This window comes from Haematobia irritans, chromosome 4 (genome assembly GCF_050003625.1).
Source record: "Haematobia irritans isolate KBUSLIRL chromosome 4, ASM5000362v1, whole genome shotgun sequence".
Classification (NCBI taxonomy): domain Eukaryota; kingdom Metazoa; phylum Arthropoda; class Insecta; order Diptera; family Muscidae; genus Haematobia; species Haematobia irritans.
In genome coordinates this window covers 59254092-59268317 of record NC_134400.1, presented here as the reverse complement: position 1 = coordinate 59268317, position 14226 = coordinate 59254092, and the positions used below count along the sequence as shown (strand labels likewise).

The following is a 14226-nucleotide window of genomic DNA, read 5'->3' as shown; positions in this document are numbered from 1 at the left end:
ACAATTCAATGAATATAGCAACTTATGCCACATATTTTATTCATATGGATGGAAAACATGGACATTTAAATTAATTAGTTTAGGTTGTGGTTGCTCTTTGCACAGTGCTGTTTTTGTGACATTTGAACTGGCGCTAGCCAAGTTTTCCATTTTCTTCAAATTCCGTACATCCGAATATTCTGTGAGTCTCAAAAAACTTGCAACATATCAGCCAAATCGGTTCAGATTTAGATATAGCTCCCATATTGGTTAAAATCGGCTCAAATTTAGATATAGCTCCCATATATATTTTTCGTCCGATTTGGACTTATATGGCCTCAAAAGCCAGAGTTTTGCCCTAACTTGCTTCAAATTTTGCACAAAGAGTACGTTTGATAGTATCGGTAAGTGTACCAAATTTGATTGAAATCGGTTCAGATTTAGATATAGCTCCCATATATATCTTTCGCCCGATTTACACTCATATGACCACGGGAGCCAAAGTTATTCTCCCATTTACGTGAAATTTTGCAGACATTGCAGAATTATTATTCAAACTGTGCATGTCAAATTTAGTCAAAATTATTATATGTAGCTCCCCTATATAGGTACACCATAGTTGGGGAAATATGGTAGACTGTTTCATATTATAAACCCATTTCAATGGGATTTTCGTCCAATTGACTGGATAGTTTCCACAGAGAATTTATATAGCTCCCAGCAAATTTGAAGTAGTTGAGATGGTAACATTGCACGACGGGAGCCACCGTGGTGCAATGGTTAGCATGCCCGCCTTGCATACACAAGGTCGTGGGTTCGATTCCTGCTTCGACCGAACACCAAATATTTTTCAGCAGTGGATTATCCCACCTCAGTAATGCTGGTGACATTTCGGAGGGTTTCAAAGCTTCTCTAAGTGGTTTCACTGCAGTGTGGAACGCCGTTCGGACTCGGCTATAAAAAGGAGGTCCCTTGTCATTGAGCTTAACATGGAATCGGGCAGCACTCAGTGATAAGAGAGAAGTTCACCAATGTGGTATCACAATAGACTGAATAGTCTAAGGGAGCCTGATACATCGGGCTGCCAGCTAACCTAACCTAACCTTGTCTACAGAGTGGTGAAGGGTATAATATAGTCGGCTCCGCCCGACTTTAGACTTTATTTACTTGTTTTTCTCTGGAACACTTTAATCCACAAATACCTTGATATAGTCCTAATCTGGACCCCTGGACATACCAATATACAAGGTAATGAATTTGCAGATAAAACTGCAGAAAATTTCAACTGCAGAGATATATCAAAGTATATTAGTAAACACTTTAAACAAAGCAATCATACATATGAGAAAGCTAATAATTGGTACAAAACAGTCAATCCCGATCGAAAATCTATTAAAGACTACTTAAGTCCTGGAATAGGAAAATTCAAAAGATTAGATGTGATCAAAATAACCAGACTATGACTGGGTCACACCAAAGTCACTCATCAACAAATATTAAAAATACAAAATTTACCAACTTGCAATTGTCCCGATGAAATTAATAAGAATATTCAACACATACTGTCTGAATGCTATGAAACTCGAACAGCCAGACGTCAAGTTTTCGATGAATCTGACCCAATACTTCCACAGAAAATAATATACATGACATTATAAGATTTTTAAAAATTGCTAATTTATACCAAAACATTTAGTTTACATATAGAGTAATAATGCTTTAGTCCAGTTTGCATATATAAAGTACTTTATAAAAAATAAATTATATAATATAATAAAAATATTACCAACCAACATACACGCACAGAAAAAACATGTTTGGACATGGTTGCCGCATCCATTTAATGCTTATTTAGAGTATGTAATTGTCCCGAAAACCATGTATTTTGTCTTTGTAAAAATAATTTTCGAGCGGAGAAAAATATATGTTGGCAATAAGCATTTAAATGGTTCTCAAATGCCGCAAACATGTTCTATTATTTAAATGATAGAACTTAAGACCATTATATGGTCAGGAAAATCATGTACCTGACCATTCAATTTTTTTTTTAATTTTTTGCAGAAAAAAAGTATTTTTATAGTTTACGTATAGACATGTCTACAACCATTACATGGCCATAAAGACCATGTACATTGTTTTCGTGACCATTTAATTTTTTTGCAGCGACAAGAATTTTATAAAAACATTGAGCAGGTACACACGATTTTCATTTTGCGCGTCAGTCGTGTGTTGATTGTTTCTTGGAATGGACGGAAAATACGGAATTATTGTGTTCTGTGTTAATTTATTTATTCAGAAATGGCACGAGGTTTTATGTGAATACAAAAAAGGAAAGTGTAATTGAAAAAAATGTACCTGGTTTTTGTTCTGCATTTTGATATATGGTATAATTTATTTTTATTTGCAGTTACATCATGTCTGCGTTTGTACATTTGATGGGCACGAAGTAAATATGGAATGATTACTTATTGTTGAAATTGAACCAAACTAGAGTGTGTAAAAATATGTGATGTTTGTGTGCACGACATTATAAATACAAATAAACAATGAATTAGTTTATAAATATATAAAAACAAATGAACAAAGTTGATTTTGTGTTTTCTTTTCTCAAGTGGCGTCCTTTTTTCGACGACGAAAAAAGTTTTTTCATAAAAATCAAAACATTTTAGGTTGTGACCATGTTCTTTTAACTAGAAGAAAAACATTTTTGACGAATAACATAACATTTTAGATCGTGACCATTGTCTTTTAATGGAAACAAAAATCTTTTTATCAATATAATAACATTTTAGATGAGGACAATAGTATTTTTCTTAGAACCATGTTCACTGAGCCAACATGGTTGCAGGTTAAAATGTTACATGGTCGCCGCAAAAATAGCTGCTATCATATTAGTTTGCTCTTCGAATATGATTGTGACAATCATGTTTCTTCTCTGCGTGTATAATCCAACAAAAGCTATGAATTAAAATGAGCTTAAAGCCTACGAAGCTTTAGTCCTTGCTTTCAATTAGCTTAAAATTTTAATCTTAAGTTAATTGTAGATAAATAAATAAACAAATATAATTGTAAGCTTTGACTGCTAGGGTTTTAACATAAGCTTGTTCGGAATTACAAAAAAAAAATGTGAATCAGATAAGTATTGCGTTTTTAAAGTTGGATTGAATTTTACAGGCTACATTTTTAAGGAAGTTTATGATTTCAGTCATATTACAATCTAAGTGCAAATTATTCAAAATATCCAATAAATTTTTGTTGGGTATATGTTGATTGCAAAGTGTTTTAATATGTGGACATTCGAGTAGATCTTTCATAAATATTAATAGAAGTGACTTACAAAACTGACATTCTTTTTTATGTTTTTGTCGAATAAATGATTGTGTGTTAATTTACAATAACCTAAACGCAGTCGCAGTAATTTGATTTGGTCATTTCATGTATCCTTCGCGTGAAGCTTTGTAAAATGTACTTGTTAGTGTTAAGTTCCCTATACCAGTTTGATGTAATATTCCATAGATCGCATTGTGTTTTATAATTTTTTAATACTGTGATATTTATGAAATGTAATTTCTTAAAATCTTATATGGCAATCGCGAATTATTGGGAAAAATAAATAAAATATTCAAAAAGATCTCGAGCTTGAAAATCATTAATTAATTTTTGTACCATAAAAAGGTCGAAGAAATCAAAGAAAATAATAACTTTAAATTTCTCTATCTGAGTATTGTCAAATGTAGTCTCTCACCGTATCTCTTTTGTTGGCTTTTCGGGGTAAACAAATGACTTACAGTAACAATTTTTGAACGGAGCTAACATCGTCATTTTCGTGACAAAAATCGGAAACTGCTATTTTTTTTGCCGAACTTTTTTGCACTTTGCACTCTCGTGCGAAAACTAAATTTTATTTCACAGTTTGGGATTTTTAACAACCATTGATAAATTCTTCCTTGTCATAAAGGCACAAATGAACTAAAAGTAAAGATTAAAAAGTTATTGGTGTCACATTGTATGAAAAAGATGTGATGTTTTAGTTAGTATTGAATTTATTTGTACGGTCATTTAACTTTATACCCACGATTAGTTCATAAAGTTGTTGAGACTTACTGGGATTTAAGGAAGTTGCAGGGAAGGGCAAATTTCGTAAAAAAGATTCAAAATAAACTAAAGCAACTATTTTTCAATAAACTTATATTAATATTAGCATCAACGGACTCGATTCTTTCTATTCAACCGTGTAACGGAACGGACGTGTTTTTTAATACCGGATAATAGCTACCTACTAATAATTTCAAGTGTGGTGGGGTATTAAGCCACCATGCAGCGAAATTCAAAGTCAACCACTGGGTTGCTAACTTCAGGGCCCAGTGGACGGGTATCGACTGGAGTTATAAATATGGGCAATGACCAAGAGTTAGGCCCAATTAGTCGACCTGTAGACGGGTCGACAGGTGGCGACACTCTGACAAGTCGAACGTTTTCTAAGGTAACGACATCAAAAGGAGGTAATCCCTCACGAAAGAGATTCAAGGAACGCAGAAATGCTTTGTTTATCCTAAAGAAATTAGGATCAGTCGACCCAAGCTCGTTGTCGGCTAAACAAAGCGATTCCTTAAAATGGGCTCAAGGAATTCTTGAGACTGGAAAAAGGGAACGATCGCCGGATGAGCTGCCATCCTCCAAAAGGGATCAAAGATCGTTTGCCTCAGTTGCTAAAGACAGCCTTATGATGGCTACCATTAATAAAGTAGCATTGGACGGTATGGTTCCAAAGCAAAAATGGGGGGAAATTGAGAATGCTCTGTCTGTCGTCTACTCACAGGTGCTGGAAAAGTTTCCCGGCCCAGATCGTCGACACCAAGAGGCTGGTGAAAGTCGCATTTGAGGACCAGAGGTCTATAGAATGTTTTAAAGCTGCTCTGATACTAATTGGTGAAGTTTGGGAAGGAGCTGCTCTAGAGTTAGTCGAGAAGAAAGACATACCGGCTAGACCTAGAGAACATGCGTGGATACCTCCAAACCCTTCTGACCCTGGATCTATTTTAAATAGGCTGAAACGATGCAATCCAGATCTTCCAACAGCTGATTGGAAGGTTGGCCGTTTGGATGAAGTGGATGGACCAAGACGGCATGCAGTGTTTATATTGCACACTCAGTCTTTGCCACATCTAGCAAAGTCTCAGGGCCGTGTATGTTATGGCTTTCATTATGGACAAGCCTGTGTCTGAATCAGAAGTAAGCGGATCCTCTTGCGAAGTCGAGGGGGATACCAAAGTTGAAGACAAGGATAGATACCGGACATTCTGATAGATAGAGGACATTCTTGATGACTCGATTGAATCGGCTGATGTGACGGTTGTTGAATATCTCGATGGTCCTACGGCTCCGCCAGATAAATCTTCATCATTGTAAGGCTGCATGTGCTGCCTTAAAAGTTCTCCTGATGAAAGGGGCATAGACATAGTTCATATTCAAGAACCATATGTTTATAGAAACGAAATATGTGAATTAAGTACTCCGGGGTTCAAACTATTGCAGTATACTGGTAATGATGTAAATCGATCCTGTATAATTGCTAAAAACGAGCTTAACTTGTTTGTGCTTCCTTCAATGTGCAATGCAGACACTGTCGTTGCCAATTTAGAAATAGCCAAATGCAAATATTGGGTATCTGCGGTCTACATGGGACATGACAGGGAGATGCCTCCATGTGCCGTTAAGACCGTAGTGGAGGAGTCACTGAAAACAAAGACGAAACTCATTATGGGATGCGATGCGAATGCAGATCATAGTATATGGGGAAGTAGTGATACTAATGCAAGGGGAGAGTCGCTAATAGAGTTTATTTTGCGTACTAAGCTGGTAGTTTACAACAAGGGAGATGCCTCAACCTTTGTCACTAAAAACAGGCAAAAGGTTTTGGACATCACCTTGGCCTAGCAAGACGTGGATTGGCAGGTTTTAAGTGAACACAGCTTCTCAGATCATCGCTACATCAGTTTCAAATTTGATGTTCATACCACCAAGACCATATTTCCGCCAAATGTTAGGAAAGCTGACTGGAATAGGTATAGGGAATCGTTCAATATGATGATACCGGAAATAACAGAGACAAATATGAAAAATGTGCAAGATATCGAACACGCAGTGGAGCGGATTACTAAGGCCTTCAACATCTCACTGAAAGCTGCTGCATGCCCTAGAGGGAAGCCAAGGGCAAAAAATTGACCACTATGGTCTACGGAATTAAGTAATATGAGGAAATCCTGCAGGAAGCTTTTTAACAAAGCAAAGTCCACCAGAGCCCCTGAGGATTGGGACACTTACAAGAAGAATCTGAGAGGATACAAGCGAGAACTGAGAAAGGCTCAGCGTAACTCTTGGAATGATTGCTGCAGCAGTATTGAGAATACGTCCGAGGATTCCAGACTACGGAAGGTTCAAGCATCCACCAACTCCGCTCCAGGTTTCATTAAAACATCGGAGGGCAATTGGACAACGTCAAGTGAGGAGACGCTGGAGGTACCATTGGACACGCATTTTCCTGGAAATCAGACGGTTGAACCAGGTTCTGGCGGTGCCACAGTGGCTCAGCGGTCGTTTCCTATCGAGGAATTTGTATCGGAAACTAGAATAAGATGGGCGCTAAATAGCTTTGGACCATTCAAATCCCCTGGACCTGATGGAATTACTCCGGCGGAGTTACAAGCTGTATCTGACAAAATTATCCCCTGGTTGTCGGTGATATATAAAGGATGTATCAACTTATCATATATCCCAGGAAAGTGGAGGGAAACAAAAGTTGTTTTCATACCTAAAGCGGGAAAAGCCTCTCACTCGAGGGCGAAGGATTTCCGACCAATCAGCTTATCCTCATTCCTACTTAAGACTCTGGAGAGGATGATAGATATTTATCTTAGAACTAGCATCGATTCAAGTTTGTTCTCGAAACGACAGCATGCATACTCGAAGGGCAGGTCTACTGAGACCGCATTGCATGAACTAGTCATCTTTATTGAAAGCTCACTATCTGTCAAAGAATACACAATTGTGGCGTTTCTAGACATCGAAGAGGCGTTCAGTAATGGTCATCCAAGCTCGATATTAAATGGACTGATAACTCTGAATGTTGATCCATGTATACTTAGGCTGTTAGACGAACTTCTAATGAAGAGACGTATTTCAGCCACACTAGGACAAGCAAACATACAATGGTATGTGAACTGAGGCACTCCCCAAGGAGGAGTTCTATCACCTTTTCTTTGGAATGTTGCTATAAATAACCTTCTGGTTACCCTAAAAAAAGAAAGGATAAAAGTGGTGGCATACGCAGATGATGTGGCTCTAGCAGTCAGGGGAAAATTCCCATCCACAATCAGCGATATTACTCAGAGGGCCCTCCGGATGACTGAGAAATGGGCGAAAGATAATGGTTTTTTTGGGTAAATCCTGCAAAGACAGAAATAGTCATGTACTGCAAAGATCGCAAAACTCCCACGGTTAGGCCCATATCCTTAGGGGGTATTGAAATTGCCTTTGGTGAGTGTGCAAAATACCTTGGCGTTATTTTGGACAAGAAGCTGAACTTTAAGCTTAATATTAAAGAAAGAAAGATAAAAGCAACGGTAGCTTTGTACTCGTGCAAAAAGGCAATAGGAAAAAAGTGGGGACTAAAACAAAAATTGTGCATTGGCTATACACGGCAGTGGTTAGATCTATTCACCAGCCAACAAGCTTGGACAAAGTTCAGCGTATGGCGTGTTTGTGTATTCAGCAAGGGTGGAACAAATGCCCTTAATGTCATGCTGCATCTATTGCCTTTAGACATTTTGACCAAACAGTCAGCTGCAACAACGGCTGTGCGGTTGCGCGAGCTATCGCTGTGGTCGGAAAAAAGTTACGGTCACAGTTCGGTCCTCAAAATAATTCCGGATGTGCCTAACGTAGTGAATTACACTTTGGCGATACCACTTTTCGACAAAAAGTTTGAGACTCTAATCCCCAACAGTGAGACGAGAGACAGACCCCGGGGAATAAAGAATATATAGATTTCTTCACTGATGGCTCCAAATTGGATAGACAATTGGGTTTCGGAGTATATTCTATTGATTTGGAACTTCGAATACACTGAAAAAAACAGTGAACCCTTTTCCATTGCAAAATGAACTAAACTGTAGTAATATTGACCATGATTTAGCCCTTAAGATTTTTTCAACTTGTCTAGTTTATAATTCTCTTAAATTGTAGTTCATCTATTTTTGTATTTTAGTTCACTTGTACAACACCATAAGATTTATATACCCCTACCAAGTTAAGAAGTCAGTATTATTTTGGTTTACTTGCTTATTTTTAGGGAAACCTGATAATAAAAATTGGTTATCAGTCTCTTTAAAATCTCGACGACTAAACTATTTTTAAATCAATCATTCCACAGTGCAGAGAAATTAAATAATTAAAGGAACAACAAACCGTTTTACTATTATGAAAATTTTCATACATTAAAATTAAACTTTCTTTAAGCAAAAGTACTTTATTATTAAAACTTATGATGAAAGTTCTTAATACAATGTTTTTTGTGAATAAAAATTATGACCACGTGGAACAAGAAAGTAGTTCATTTGAGCTCGCTGTTTGGACATTTTGACTTATCCGTTTTTTATTCATCGTAGGTAAATTTATCACATATCTTGCTGAAAAAAATGGAGGCAATAATGGAAATTGTTAAAAATTAACACCATGTAATAAAATATAATTTTTTATTTTAGCTTGTAACTTACCATTTGTGGTGGCATTTTATCAAATGGTGTAAGGAATTCAACTTTTATTTGGAAAACGTATCTCATAAAATTTGTACCTGAAACAATTAGAGAAATAATGAAGTATTCTATATAAACTCATAAAACTGTGTTGTTATCCATGTGAAGGATATAATAAAATAAATATTCTAGTTGAAAGAAAGCCAAAGTTTTAATATAAAACTTACCAATTCTCTATTAAATTGTACGCTGAGGGGAAATATAAAAAGTTGTCCAAATTTATTTGGGCTACTCTGAAATTAAATATTTATTTTTTACATTAAATAAAATTAGTAAATAGGTTTCCAAAAATTTTAATGAAAAAATTTAATGAAAACTTACCAATTCTCTATTTTTTTTAAATTTGTTCGAATACATCTGGAGTTGCTCTGACATTAAATATTGCTTTACAACAAAGAAAAACATTAAACTGGTTTCCAAAAAAAATTAATTAACAAATAATAATATACATATTATTATTTGTTAATTAATTTTATTAAAAAAACAATACTTACCAATTTATGACTAAACTATAAGCTGAGATATAACAAAAATTTTCCAAATTCATCTGGAATTGAATATTAGTTTTTTTACATTGAATAATAAAAATTTCAATACACTTTCAATTTCAACATATTTTCCTAAATATTCTTAATAACTTTTCACTAAACTACCAATAAAATATTAATAACTTTCATTTAAAAGGTTTAATAAACAAACACCAATATATGTCTCAAAATTCCAAAATATTCCATGCCTTTATATTCCCCTGTTGCATATTAAAAGATGCAACAGCCCACGCCAACGCCAACTATACAACTGAAGCATGCCAAACAAATCCAAGCAAAGCCAAAACATTCCTACAACAACAAAAACACATGTGCCTTTATTGAAAACAACACCTCATCCAGCCACATAAACCATCCACGAATAACAAACGCACACACAAACCACTAAATGAACAAAAATAAAAACAACCCCACGCTCATGTATACACAACAAAACTCAAGTAACATCATCTTTACATTAATCACATTCCACTACACCGAAAGAATTTTCTTCGTAAAAAGAACGAAAAATTTCGTTAAAAGTACGAAATTTGTCATTGTTTTACAACCAAAGAAAGTTTTCATTAAAAGTACGAAATATTTCGTACTTTTTACGAAAAAAGTTCTTCCAAAATTTTCGTAGTAAAAAAATTCGTACTTTTTATGAAGAATCTTCGTAATTTTTATGAAAAATCTTCGTACTTTTTATGAAACAATTTCGTTCTTTTTATGAAAATGTTTCGTACTTTTTATGAAAAATTTTCGTAGTTTTTATGAAAAATTTTCGTACTTTTTATGAAGAACTTTCGTACTTTTTTTTCAAAAATGTTTGAACTTTTAGAAAAAAAATTATAGTCGAAAGTGCATTTGGTTATAGTTACAAGTGTGAAAAATGACATCACTACTTTACATCTTAAGTTTTTGAATAATTTTTAGTTTTATTGCTTCACTTTTATTCATAGCGCGCTATCACCCAAATGAGAAGTAGAATAGACTTGCATAAAAAATAGAATAAAGGAATACACTCAAGCACATTATAAAAGACAATTTAATGCCGCGAACGGAATTTTTACAACTTCAATGAAACTTCTTCGTTATTTCTAAGAAAATGTTTCGTACTTTTTATGAAGACATTTCAACGCAGAATGTTAATGTAGAATATTTCGTAGAAGTTTCGTATATTCGTAAAATATTCTTCGTAAAATTTACGAAAATTAATGAAAATTTCGTTATTTTAATGAAGAATTCACGAAGAATAGTTAATGAAGAATTCTTCTTAAAATTAACGAAGAGAATTCTTTCGGTGTATGCCGATAAAGATCTCTCATCGCATCTGCTCACAATTTACTCTAAGAATAATATTCGTAAAGGCACACCAGTTTATGAACGATGAAACGTTTAACTTAAAATTTGCAAAAACTTCATGAAATTTTATCTACCATTTTTGACGAAAATGTCTATAAATTTAATTACATGCGAACTAAAAATATTTCATTGGGTAATTTTCTACAAACAATTATTAACTATAGGAATTGTCAGTAAGAAATTGCTATCCACTTTCAAGTTCATTTTTCGTAAAAAAATATTTTCCCATACAAAAAAAACTTATAGTAAATTGCACTTATTATTTAGAAAGTACTTTACATTTCACAAGTAGTTTTATAGCATGACAAACGAATTTTTAACTACCAGTTAAGAAATTTTTTAAGGAAATTTCCATCGTATTTTGTAGGCCATGAACTAAACGATTGCTACTTAGAATTTGTAAAATTTCCTTTCGAGTAGTTAATTTTCGTTGAAGATACGAAAAATGAACTAAAATTCTGGAAAATTATTGTAAAAATCTTCTTAAATTTACGAGACACTTTTATCTGTGTAGCGAAAAGATTACCTAATCACTGTAGTGTTTTTCAGGGAGAAATATTAGCAATAAGAGAGGTGGCGAATTGGCTGAGAAGTAATGTTCCAAAAAATGTGGGCATTAATATATACTCAGACAGTCAACCTGCAATAAAATCCTTGGACTCTGTGTTCAACTCGAAAACGGCCATCGACTGCCGCAAATCTCTCAATGAGATGGTTGAGCAGTACAATATTCATCTAATATGGGTGCCTGGCGATAGGAACATACCGGGGAACTGCGAAGCGGATGAGTTGGCAAGGCTAGGGACTACCTTACATATTCCAGGGGAACTAGAATCTGTTGGTATGCCTCTGGCTACCATCAAGCTCATGCTGCGTGAGAAGGCTGTTATGATGACAAATATTCAATGGGAGAATTGCAAGGGCTGTAACGACACCAAGCAAATATGGCCCCATTTAAAATTAAACCGCATACTAGATATGCTAGTGTTCTCGAGACGTCAGATATCACTCCTGATATCTGCTATAACGGGTCGCTGCCTGATAGGCGATTTTGCAAAAACTATTGGCGGAAGTATAATGACTATTGTATGAGCTGTCATGATGCGGGGGAGAAGGAATCAATTAAACACCTCTTGTGTGAGTGTCCAGCATTTTGTGTAAAGCGCAAGCAACTTTTAGGAGCATATAGCTTCAGATTACTGGCGGATCTGGAAAACGTCAACTTAAGCAGTCTGCTAATGTTTTTGGAACAATCTGGTTGGTTCAACAAAGAAAAATAATCAAGAAGGTTCAGCAGTTAAAACTAGAAGAGCCCATATGTAATAGGTACTTTTAGTTAATGTGGTATCACAATGGATTGAACAGTCTACGTGAGCCTGAATCTTAATCGGGCTGCCACTTTAACCTAACCTATCAACGGACTTCTTTTTGTGTACACATGGACACATCGGATTAATGTGATATTATTTGTTCAAAGTTATCATGTATCCTACGAGTCTAAATAGGCCCATTGATCAGAAGTATAAAAGTTGTCAAATATATCAAACCAAGGGTTTTGACCAATACTATTTTTGTATCGGGACCAATTTAGCCACCTCCATGGGAGGATTAGAAGTGCATACCAAGAAGAAGTTTTTTCTTTTCTGAGGAACAAAATGTTTGACAACCGAAGTGCTCACTTGATGCTGAAAATTTGACTTTATCGCTGCATATAAGTGAGAACTAAAATGGACATTCGACGCTAATAGATCAAGTTTCAAAGGAGCCTATAGACGCAAAAAATTAATTTCTATTCTGCGAAACTATATTTATACCAACAAGTTTTCCATTTGTCCCTAAAGTTTCTTCTTTCAAACCTAACCAAATTTGTTGGGGACAAACAAAGAAAAAGTTCACTGGTCTATAATTTCGATTCTGAGGAAATTATTATTTTTTTTTTGTGTATTACGCATAATAAAATGTTTAAAACAGAGGTGGTAAATTTCTTTTAAGTAAAATCTCAGTATAGTCCCCTGTAAAGAAATTAATAATACTCCTTACATGAATGTGTGGTTGTAAGTCACTAATTTATTCTAAAACTATTCAAACTTATATATGTTACTAAATCTTAAACTAGCTACAATCTAAATATTCTAAAGTAAAGATAAGCACATACTTATACAGCACTATCTTGTATTTTTTACCCTTTAAGACTAGTACTAAGATAACGTTTTCGCACGAAAACCTGCTATACTCCATATAAAAAACGTTAGCGCGGAATAAATGCGAAATCTTTGTTTTGAGCATTTTCAAACACATATTTATACAACCCTGGATTTTTCGCACGAAAAAATAGGCTGGTATATTATTTCGCATAAATAGGTTAACATCCCTGGGCTTGAGACCCTATTTACGGAGATAAATAAAGATATTCGTTTTTCGCAAAAACGAACTTAGTACTGGGCATTTGATAAGATTCTATGACCACGCATGTGCAGCACATTGTATATGTATTGAGTTATAATTTTATTTTCATTGCCTGCCATAAAACTTATCTATCCTAAAAACATATCACATATAGTGCATGTTTAGAAATCTAAACACTCCCATAATAGTTGATTATTAAACAATTATGACTAAGAAATTATTCTTAATTCTATTATATTGTAAAGGTTATGTGTTATGTTATCGAATTTCTTAAATATTTTTAGACTCTGTATCTCGAGGTTGCATCGAAGAATAAAGGAAGAGCAAAACGAAACGCTGGACTGGATTGTCAAGAAAACGATAATGAAATAAGATGCTGTCGCTATCCTCTCAAAATAAATTTCACCAATTTTGGATGGAACTTTATTGTTGCTCCGCAGCATTTCGAAGCGTATTTTTGCAATGGTGAATGCAATGTGGGATATTTGGAAAAGTATACCCACACTCATATTACATCCCTTACCATATCGGCCAAACCATGCTGTTCTCCCCAAAAATTGAGTCCTCTTACTTTATTATATTTCGATATGACGATGAAGTTAATGTATAGCACTATTCCTAACATGTCCGTTGAAAAATGCAGCTGTTCTTAAAAAAAGAAAAATCTGAAAATAGAATATCACATAGTTCATATTACGTGAGCATATCTTCAAGCATAAAGCTACTTGAAGTTTCAAATAGATTGTATTTCCAATATCGATTTTTTATCGTAATTCCAAACATAAAATACGTATCTACATACAATTATAGAAGGTATCTATTAACTGATTCAATGGTAAATTAACAATTTTATTAATAAAAAAATAAATATTTTCCAAGATTTCAAAAAACCAACAAAAAATTAATAAATGAGTGTTCTTAGTTTCATCGAGTCACAGCTGCGGAAAATAAGTATATATATGTAAGAGAGTAGTTAATCGCCTACACGGTTGAAAAAGACTGTTTATCATATGTTTGGCTATGAACATTATATGTTTGGAACACAAATTTTTAAACACAATATTTTTGAGTGCAAGCATATAATGTTCATAAACTAGCATAACATGTTTGGGACATATATGTTAATATGTTAGAAC

At 34.5% G+C, this 14226-nt stretch overlaps 1 protein-coding gene across 4 annotated transcripts in view; it reads left to right on the top strand.

Moving 5' to 3' along the window:
- Positions 1–13999, top strand: part of myo (growth/differentiation factor myoglianin) — a 70772-nt gene extending 56773 nt beyond the window's left edge. For all 4 annotated transcript variants that reach the window (XM_075305733.1, XM_075305732.1, XM_075305734.1 and 1 more), the window contains exon 5: positions 13375–13999. In XM_075305733.1, coding sequence (XP_075161848.1) covers positions 13375–13743 — 369 coding nt within the window. In that variant the 3' untranslated portion in view covers positions 13744–13999. The remainder of the gene's footprint in view (positions 1–13374) is intronic.
- Positions 14000–14226: the final 227 nt, after the last annotated feature.